At 45.1% G+C, this 10,510-nt stretch overlaps 1 protein-coding gene across 1 annotated transcript in view; it reads left to right on the forward strand.

Annotated features, from left to right (window-relative positions):
• Window positions 1-6,490: 6,490 nt before the first annotated feature.
• The window catches only part of LDLRAD3 (low density lipoprotein receptor class A domain containing 3), a 178,311-nt gene continuing 174,291 nt past the window's right edge, over window positions 6,491-10,510 (forward strand). Inside the window, exon 1 of the mRNA XM_026651506.2 lies at window positions 6,491-6,595. Coding sequence (XP_026507291.1) covers window positions 6,562-6,595 — 34 coding nt within the window. The 5' untranslated portion in view covers window positions 6,491-6,561. The remainder of the gene's footprint in view (window positions 6,596-10,510) is intronic.

Genomic DNA, 10,510 nt, shown 5'->3' on the forward strand with positions numbered 1-10,510 from the left:
GGCCAGTCGGGGAGAGCGGAGCTGTGGCGGGCTGGCCGCCGGGGAGAGCAGAGCCGCGGCGGGCTCTCCGCCCTCCCCACCCCCTTGCACTCTGGCCAGTCAGGGAGAGTGGAGCTGTGGCGGGCTGGCCGCCGGGGAGAGCGGAGCCGCGGCCGGGCTCGCTGCCCTCCCCCTTGCGCTCCGGCCGGTCGGGGAGAGCGGGGCCCCGGCCGGGCTCGGCGCCCTCCCCTGCTGCGCTCCCTGCCGGGGGCGGGGGGCGGCGGGAGGCTTTTTTGCCTGGGGCGGCAAAAAAGCCAGAGCCAGCCCTGGCTGTGGGGTGCTCACTGCTCAACCTCCTGCTCTGCCCCAGGTCCTGCCACCACTCCACCCCTTCCCCCAAAGCCCCTGCCCCTTCCCCCGAGCCTGCCATGCCCTCGCTCCTCCCCCCTCCCCACCAGAGCCTCCTGTGCACTGCAAAACAGCTGATTGTGGCGGGCTAGAGGCATGGGGAGGGAGGGGGAGGTGCTGGGAGTGGGGGTGAGGGGGGCAGAGCTGATGAGGGAGATGCTGACATATTACTGTGGCTCTTTGGCAATGTTCATTGGTAAATTCTGGCTCCTTCTCAGACTCAGGTTGGCCACCCCTGCCATATAAAGATAGTGCAGAGATGGGTGGCTTACAATATGCCCCCTTTACATGCCAGGTGTGTCCATTTGAGCAATCATCATGTGGAACTGTGGATGGGAAGATTTGACTCTGTTTTCTAAGCTGAATAAAGTTGGAGTAGTTGAAAGAGCTTCTAGCTTGCTGTAGAACTACTAAGATCAAAACTTTAGACAGCCATAATGATGAGGGATTCTAATGGGCAGATGGATACATGCCAATATGCTAATGTGCATGTTTAACTTAATAAATGCTAATGATGAAGATGATTTTATAGATGTTTTGGGGACCTACATTTATCATTTTGTCATGATATATTAAAAACAAGATTATTATTATTTTGAATGCATCACAAAGCTGTTGCTAAGCACAATGCTAAACTTGCTGACTTGTCTAAGTGGCAGCCAGTCATTTATAAAACACTGCCGTATATTATTACAAGTTTTTGTCCTTAATTAACATAACCCTGAATTTTCATTTCCATCAATCCTGCCAGCAGGCCTGACGCCTGAGCTCATATAAATGACCAGAATTAATTTTTTTCCCAGAATACTGCGTCCCAAGTGAAGCCAGAAGATTTAGATTGTATTTGGAGACATTAGTAGATTTTTTTTTTCTCCTGCATATCAAACCAGTCTAAATTTCTGGATTATGATGAATTAAACTAAATGAGTCGTGCAAAGTCTGCTGGTTAGAAACAGGTTATCAATACCATATTTGAGGCTTGGTCTTCCCAAGTGTTGAGTGCCCTCAACACCCATAGATTTCAAGTTCTCTTGAAGAAGAACATGCCATGTGAGTAGTCCTTAGTCAAGCATTAATGAAGATCTACAGCATTGCCAATGGCCGGTGAGGACATTTGGCACCTTTCAAGACCAAACCCTTTATGCTTAGAGTAACGGATAAGTGCCTTTTCATATTCAAAATGTCCTGAAGGGTTTAATATAATTTTGTAGGAAAATGTGGAAGCTAATAACAATAACTTTCACTTATATGGTACCTTTCTTCTGGGGCTCTCCAGGGACTTTACAAACATTAGAGAATTAAGCCTCACAGCACCCCTGGGAGGTAGGTATTATAAACCCCATTTTACAAATAGTCCACAGAGATTCAGTGACTGGCCCACAGCTGCACAGAAAGTCAGTGGCGAGCTTCACATAGGACCCCAAAATCCTAAGACCCATTCCCTTGCTCTAACTATGTACACAGCCTTAGGAAATACATCCTATTTTACGAGAGAGGGGATTACTGAGAAAGACACCTGGATTATCCTGAAAAATGCCATGATGAGTTCTTTAACTTCCATGAAGATAGTCACTTGAAAAGACAGAAGGGGCCTTGGTTTAATATCTAATCGTACCCCACCCCATTTTAGTACTGCGTACGAAATCTAGCCCTGGTGTGGGATGTGAACTCCTAACCTTTCAGAGGCAAAAGTGCTACAAAATGAGCCACACAGACACCATCATCACTTAATCCCATTTAATAGTATTAAATGGTATTTTTACGTCAACACACTGGGATGTTTAGAACTAGAGGATTATGATGACTTCATTGCAGGCAGACACAGAAGCTGCACTTGGGGAAAATCCCTCAGGAAAAACCACACGTATCTGTTTAGAATAGTAAAGGGAACACTAAAAACTATGGCCAGTAGCATGGATATACACCTCAGTGTGCTTTCCCTACACACCTGACTCTGTGAAAATTTCTCTCTATAGCCCTTGACTAAAATTGCACAAAGTTATTATACCTGCGTATGTAACTTTCTCATATACATCTAGCTAATCTGTTTACTAAAGTTGAGAATATAGGCCAGTCCGCTCTGTTATATGAGTGAAATTGCCAGTGAAGACAAGGGGAGCAGCACCTGTGAAACTGAGTGGAGAATATGGATTTATCTTTATACTGTACATAGTTCCTTACTATATTTTTGACTATGTTCCCCTATTCCTGATACCCTGTGCTGCTACTGTACATTGAGGATCCATGTAGGTACTGAGCACCCTGAAGTATTTACGGGCTTATCCTTACAACATCCTTGTGAGGTAGGGGAGTGGTGTTATGTACCAGTTTCATCAGGAAACTAGTCACACAGGAAGTATGTGGCAGAGTTGGACATTGAACACAGATTGCATGAACTGAGTACCAGCCCTGTGTCTTTACCAGAAGACACCGCTCATTTTCCATGATTTGTAAGCAGTTCATACCATGTCAAGGTGGATCAGAATAGATTGCAGCTCATAAATTAGGGGGTGGGGTGAAGAACCTCTAGAAAATGTGTTGATTCCTACATCACTGGAAATCCACTCCTTTAACTGTATTGGACTTGTTCTTGCTCCTATAGAAGCTAATGGGAGTTTTGCCCTTGAGTTAATTAGGAGCAGGAACAGGAGCACTGTACTGAAGGGCTGAATAGAAAGAAACTCATTCACAGCCCTAGAACCTCTCTTGCCACCCTTTCTCCTGCTCCCAGCCCACTCTCTCCAGTGACCATGGAAACCCTTCTTCTTGGTAAATGCTGAAAGAGGCTCCTGCCCACCTCACTGTACTGCTGGCCCCATATCCCTGCATGAAACTTCTCTGGCTTTCATGCTTGTTCTTCACTATCTCTGGCCCAAGCAGCTGATATACACTGTTACTTTCTCTTGCTGGCCTGGGAGAGTTGTTTGAAGCCAGCAGAAGGGTGAAAAATGGTCTCATGGGGAGCACAGGGCAGGGGCATGTAAGTTGTGGCATAGGAGTGGTCTGGCAGATGGACGGACCTTGCACTTCCTGCAGCATTGACCCAGCCACACCTCCCAGTGGTGGAAACCCCTCCTCATCTCTGGCACAGAGAAACAGTCATCAGCTGTCAGAATTAACTTGTTGTCAAGTTGACATCCCCTTGGGAATTTCCTATTAACGGTTAAAGCTGCATTCAAGAGGTAACAAATGATAAAGATTAGATATTAAAATAGAACACTGTATTTTGTTGTTTAAAATAAGAGATCTTTCCAAATAATGTGAAATCCTCATCAATAAATCTCTAGCCCACAAGCTAGTCTGACTCTATTAAACATGAATTACAAGAACTCAGCCAGTACCCAGCAGTATTTTTGTGCTGATTATTTGAAGACAATTTTAGAAACAATTTGGCAGTTTTTGGCTCTTGTAAACTGACTTCTTAGCCAGAAGAACTTGTGCACTCAGCATTCTCTGCAACTATTAAATGTATCCTGTGAGCTTTTCTGAAAGTTAAAGTTTATAACACACATGCAAATTTATTCACCTACCTACTACACATGCAGGAATACTTCCTGACATGAAAGGTATCAATTTTCTTAATGAATAAGAGCAACAGTTTCCCAAGAAAGCAAAAGAGATCGAAATGTTGTTGTGAACTAATGCTGGTCTTTTAATCCCTACTTGTTCCAGAGTGACAATCTACCTTCCTAAAACGGGCCTGCTCCTGCTCCCACTGAAGCCAAGGATTTCAGTAAGATCCGATTGGGCCCTTAAACTGCAACTATAAATATATTATGGAAAGGCATTACAGATTCCTAAAGCTCGGGTTAGGTGACCCTGACTCTACTTCACAAGGACTGTAAGTGCCACAGACTATCTTTGTTTGACTGGTTATATTGATAAAATCTGTTATTTTCCAGTGATGCCAGGAAGACAGGTGGAGAGGAAAGGCTGCTACTCTGAAACCTAAGAAGTTAGTGTGACCCAGGAACCCCCCAATGCCAACTGGCAAGGAGGTTACAAGAATATCCTGATCCTGGTAAGTACATTCTAGTTCACCAAAGCATGTTGTATGAAGTCTTATAAGAAAGCCAGGGTCACACTGGTCAATAATATTGTTGTGAAATGTATGTACAGATAATAAATAAGGAGGTATGTATGTCTACTGAAAATATGTTCTAAAGACTATATCAAGGCAGAGTTGACAAACAGGTTTTCTGTGAGACAAAAGATGTTTATTCATTTGTCTCTCTGTCAGCATGTAATTAAGCATTGTAAGCCAACACAATGGTAACCCTATTTACATAGGAAGTCAAGGGAGGGGATGTGAAATTAACAGGAAGGCAGCACACCAGAGAATAAGCCACAGGGGGTCATCCTGACTCTGGGTTCAGACAATGAACTTTTGGGGATATAAGGAGAAGGCAAGGAAGACATCCCTTTATCTTGCACCTAGAAAATAATCTGGCAGTGCGTTTACATTCATGAAAACAAAATTTCAACCTGCCTTGGATGAAACAGTGCAAAGGACGATTGGGGTGAGACAAACTTCCTTATGTTAGCCTGTTAAGTTAAAGTTAGTCTCTAGATACCATGTTATAATTTTGTTTTATGTGTAACACTTTTGTTTCCATTATTCTTACTCACTGTCTCTAGAATCTTTGATGATAAACCTATTGTTGTTTTCACTATGAATATATCTTAGTGCTGTGATATAATACTGGGAGAGGATCCTGAGTTGAATCATACAGGCTGGTTCCCTTGGGTACAGCAGACCTGGTATTACTGTGAGTGTTAAGTGGAGAAGGGGCTGGACGCTACAGGGGAACACTTCAAAGGGGTTTAGGGTACAGCTACCATTAACTTGCAAGGCAAAGGAAGGGCTGGCTTAGCCCAGAGGAGAGTTCTAGGGTGGCTAACAGCTTTGAGGTGTCAGGGAGCTGACAGCCAGTTCAATGCCTTAACTAACTGTGGAAAGGAGACAGTCTCCCAAGGTTCATGTTCTATTTGCCTTAGTTCTGCCCCCCTTTCCAGGCTGCAGTACAAGGACCCATTCATGCAGGTGTGCTACCAGATGCACAAGGGGTTTGGACTCACTGCCCCTTGCCATGCATCCATTCCAGCTGTTCCTTGGGCAATAGGATCTGGCCCAAAATAAGTTAACAAGAACTTAATTACTATCAGTGCCTAGATATTACTGCAATGTGTTACTGGAAGAATCAGTATTGTCAACCCAAAGCTCAAAAATGTTTCTAGGAGTTGGGGATTTACACAAAACACCCTAAATCACTGGCAACTCACCACACACACACTCTGTTACTATCATTTCAGCTTAGCTTGTAATTGTGTATGAGCCACTTTTCCCTTTGAGTGTGAACATGGGTGGCAGCATATTATTTGTTTGTATGTGATAGGAGAAGTGTGTGAATACAATGTGAGTGCAACTAGGAACCACATGCTTAGAATGAGCACTATGTACAGCAGTAGAGTTGCTTGCTATGGTTTTTGTGTCTGCTGCTATTATTATTACATGCATTTCTGTAACGCCCATCACTGTAATGTCTGGTCACAGAGATAGTGTGTTTGGTTGGTGAGTGATAGGAAAAGAACTGGACAACAGTTCCTTGATGGGAGTTTGAGGTAGGCCCTGGGCTCTGAATAATCCCGGAAGACAGGAGTTGCAGTGGCAGCTCCCTGGTCCCTGTGGCAGGGAGAAGATGCACGGTTACCTCTCTCTGCCAGTGTATGCACCAGCCAAGGGAGGAGAGGGTGTAATGATCCCCTCATGTGTGCAGCAGGCTGGGGAGCAGGGGTAACTGGTAACTACCCACACATGCATCGGGCTAGGAAACGGGATGCAATGCTAACTCCCCTCGCTGTGTGGCCGGCTGGGGTGCAGGATTAACAACACCCTCTGCTCCCTAGTCCGGTGCATGCATGGGCGAGAATCTCCGCCCCAGGTGCGCCAGCAGGGGAAGAGGGAGAGAGGGGCACCGGGCACAGGAGCCGAGTGGGCGGGCCCGCAGCCAGGGTCCCGGCCGGGGCTGCTGCGCTCTGTGGCTGCGCGGAGGGCCCCTCCCCCGGCCCCGCCCTCGTCTCCCCCTCCCCCCGCCCGGGCCCGGTTCGGGCGGAGACTTGCTCGCGCACGGAGCAGGCGGAAAGGAAAGTTTGCGGAGCGGCCGGCGCGGGGCCATGTGGCTGCTGTGGCTGCTGCTGGGCTCGGCGGGTGAGTGAGGGCGAGCGGGGCGGCGGCAGCGGCTCCTTCCCCGGGCTCGCGAGGGAGGGGAGGACTGGGCTGTGGGGGGAGGGGGGCGTGGGTACCGCCCCCTCCCTGTGCGTACCGGGCTGCGGAGCGGGGTGTGTGTGCAGCAGTGGAGGCTCCCCCCCCCCGTGCACCAGGCTGGGGCGGGCGAGGTGCAGTGGAGGCTGCCCCCCCCTCCCACGCACTAGGCTGGGGCGGGGGAAGAAGGGCTGTTTGCAGTGCGTTCTCCTCGCTGCTGCGCCGTGTGTGGTCCAGCAAGAGGAGAGGAAGGTGTATGTACACAATGGGCAGGGGGTTTCCTCCCATGAGCGGCGTGTTGCAGGCTGCGTTGTGAGCATTGGACCACCTCTTTAATTAGGACTTTCTCCTCACTTCTGGATGCATGGAACCAGCAGACTAGGTTGCTTCTGCCCTTGAGGAGTTGGGGTCGGTGGCTGAGCTACTTTGGCCCCTGTGCTGACCTGGTGTGGTTTCTCCGAGCTGTCACTTGTGGCTTGCAGCTGCAGCTCTAGTCCTTGGGTTGAGAGCAAGGAGGGGAGAAGAGGGGTCAGGAATTTGTCTTCTGCTTCTGGAGTTTGGCCCTTGGGTACAGTAAGGTTAGGAATAAAGCTGCTCCTGTGTCCATATGGCATGTTGTTAGTGGGCACTATTGCAGAGCAGCCTGGGCCATGCTGTCATGCAACAAGATACTAACCAGTCTGGGCACATTTATAGAGGGCCATGACTGTATGCTGTACCTTGCAGTGCCAACTGAAGGCCCTGTTCCACAGACCTTACTGTCTGAAAGCCTAAAGGTGTATGGTATGGCTGGCAAACACATGATCAGGGTGGATAAAAATCAGTGATTTAAAAAACAAACAAAAAGTCAGATTTTTTTTTATTTAAATCAGATTATTTTGAAAAAAATGCTTTTTGAGGAAGAAACTTCTCTAGAGAGTTTTAATTAAGATGCATTATAGTGCAGAGATATCTCATCATGGAATAGGGATTATAAATTCTAATTCTATAGTATGAGACAATATATTCATGTCATGTTTAAGAAAAGTTTTGTAAATGAGTTCCAATAGTTCATGGATTAGGGACCCAATTTTATGGAGTTCCAGGGGCTTCTGTATAGATTATTTAGGTTAATCTTTCTATCTACCCAATGGGACTCAGTGCTCAGTCTAGAAGATACCACCGGAGATGCTTAGTTTTGCAGTTCTCAAACTGTGGCTTTGTGTCTCCAGAGATAACATGCTTGTTAACAGCAAAAATGATTTTAAATAAATAATATATAGAGGTGAGTAATAACAGACCTCAACTCTGTTGTCCCTCTGCAAATTTGTGTACACAGAGGGTACGTCTACACTACCCGCCGGATTGGCGGGTAGCGCTTGATCTATCGGGGATTGATCTATCGCGTGTAGTGTCGACGCGATAAATCGATCCCCGATCACTCTCCTGTCGACTGCTGAACTCCAGCTCGGCGAGAGGCGGAAGCAAAGTCGACGGGAGCCGCAGCCGTCGATCCCGCGCCGCGAGGAGGCGAAGTAAGTAATTTGAATTCGATCTAAGATACGTCGACTTCAGCTACACTATTCTCGTAGCTGAAGTTGCGTATCTTAGATCGACACCCCCGCCCCTTCCCCAGTGTAGACCAGGCCAGAGTCAATCCCTTACCTCTCTCTAAAAGTACAAAGTTTCAAAAAATTCAATGAACAGAAGATTGTTAGGGGCGGAATAGATCTGGACAAGGAGAAGAAGTCTGGAGATAAATGTGAGAAGTCAGGGACATATGCTTGTTTTGTTAAAATATTATATGTTTGCTGTTGAAGAAAAAAATCCAGGATACTTAATGTTGTTGTTTTTTAGTTAAATAAAACAATTTAAATGTCTCTCTAGTGATATTCTCCTCCTAATACAGCATGGCAAGAAAATCCTCCAAATATTAATGATTAACCTGTTGAATTGGAGATAGTTCACCTCCCAATCACTTCATAAATATCTGCTTCAGTTACCTTTGGTAAATGAAATAACCAAACAATCATTCATTTTCTGATATAGCTGTAAAATTAATCTGAAAAGTTTTCAGAATAAATCACTGTTTGAAAATGTATAGTGTGTACCTTCTAAAAATGAAACCTACATCTATTTCTGAGTTGTGAAGAATATGTATTAAGGTTATAACAACCAACAAGAATGCACTTTTATGTAGAAAACCATGATTAAATCGAATCTTCCTGACTAGTGATTTAAATCAATTTGATTTAAATCAAATCCACCCTGCACGTGATATGTTTTACAGAATGATGAGACCAAGCAAGATGGACCTGCTGAAAAGGAATTTGGTTCAGTGCATGTATTGCTGATTATAATATGATACTGAATCTATTTCTTAGGGTGTTACTGTTTTTCCAGGTTTAGAAGTATTGGCAGTACTTGAGCTATAGCATCATAAAGATGGAAGGTAGTCATTGCTTAATTTTTGCCAGGGCTTGCCAGGGCTGAGCCCTGGCACATCTAGGCTTGGCAGTTCATAGCCTCAGCACCTTTTGGGCTTGCTGCGTCAGTTATGAATGTAAAAAAATTGCTTGAGCCATGGCACCTCTTTCACTACAAATTAATCACTGAAGGTAGTACCTGGTGGAGGTGTGCGTCTTCCTCATGTGGCAGCAACCATTAAAGTATCAGAGTGAGTCACAGACTTTTAATATATTTATCCTCACAATATCCTTCTAGGTGCGACTGTATTGTTCCCATTTTACAGATAGGGATCTGAGATAGATTTAGGGGAGACATTCAAAACTGTCAAAGGGATTTAAACACACAAGTCAGTGGGTCAACATCCTGTTGACTTGTGTGTCTAAATTCTTAGGTGCTTTTAAATATTTTCCCCCTAAATGAGTGGCCACAGGTCACATAGGAAGTCCTGTGTCGGAGCAGGGCATTGAAGTTGGATCTTCTGAGTTACACTGCCCCTCATGGTAAAGCAAATTACTTGACAAGTGCAGGAAGGGGGCATTTTGACTTAAGTAGGAATCTATCACCCACCTGTTCAGTGAATAGTGTAATAACTCAGCATGCCTGTTATAGGTTAAAGTTTAGATTAATGTTTACTAGAAGATCACAGGTTCCAACAGCAAACCTTATTGGGGAGTAGCCCAGAATGCTAGGAAAATAGGTGAAAACATGTACAGAGGATGGGTCAAGTGTCTGACTGTATCTGAATGACTTGATGTTGGATTAAAAATAAAAGATGGATCTGTAGCTGCTAAATTCATACGTGTAGAAATGCTTTTCACATGGCGGGCATACGTCTCTCAAGGTCTCTATTCTGATTATGCTTTTTGCAGCTATGCTGCAGGTATAAATTATTTCTGCAACATAATCTTAGCAGGCACTTTTCCAGAGTATTTTGGTAGAAGTGTAAGTGGCCTGGCTTCATGTTGCCATGTCTGTTACTGAATTGCTTCTTGGTGATGGGGTGTCTGAAGTGATGACACATAATGGGTGAAATCCAGAAGATCATGCTTAATTTTTCTCAGAGCATCTGTCATCAGTGTGAAACTGTTATTTATCAAATTTCATAACTTCCTTGATAAAACGGATTGATGTGGTTTGCACTTAAATTAAATGGGCAGCTACCAATACCTACCCTGCAGCTAATGCTTGCCCGTGTAAAGGACTCTTCCTCTTTAAGAAGAAGCCTTAAAAATGAGGAAAGGAACAATAAAACGTTGTGCTCTTTGAACTCCTGAGACTTGTAACACTTTGTGGCTCACGAGTAGTTTTTGCACAGACTTACCTTTTCTTAATTATTATTATTGCCCCAGCAGTTGATCTTTTAGAAACCTTCAGACAACGCTTGGGTGTGTGCATTTAAATTACATTGGCTTC

Source organism: Terrapene carolina, unplaced genomic scaffold, assembly GCF_002925995.2.
Source record: "Terrapene carolina triunguis isolate 2854851 unplaced genomic scaffold, T_m_triunguis-2.0 Scaffold96, whole genome shotgun sequence".
Classification (NCBI taxonomy): domain Eukaryota; kingdom Metazoa; phylum Chordata; order Testudines; family Emydidae; genus Terrapene; species Terrapene triunguis.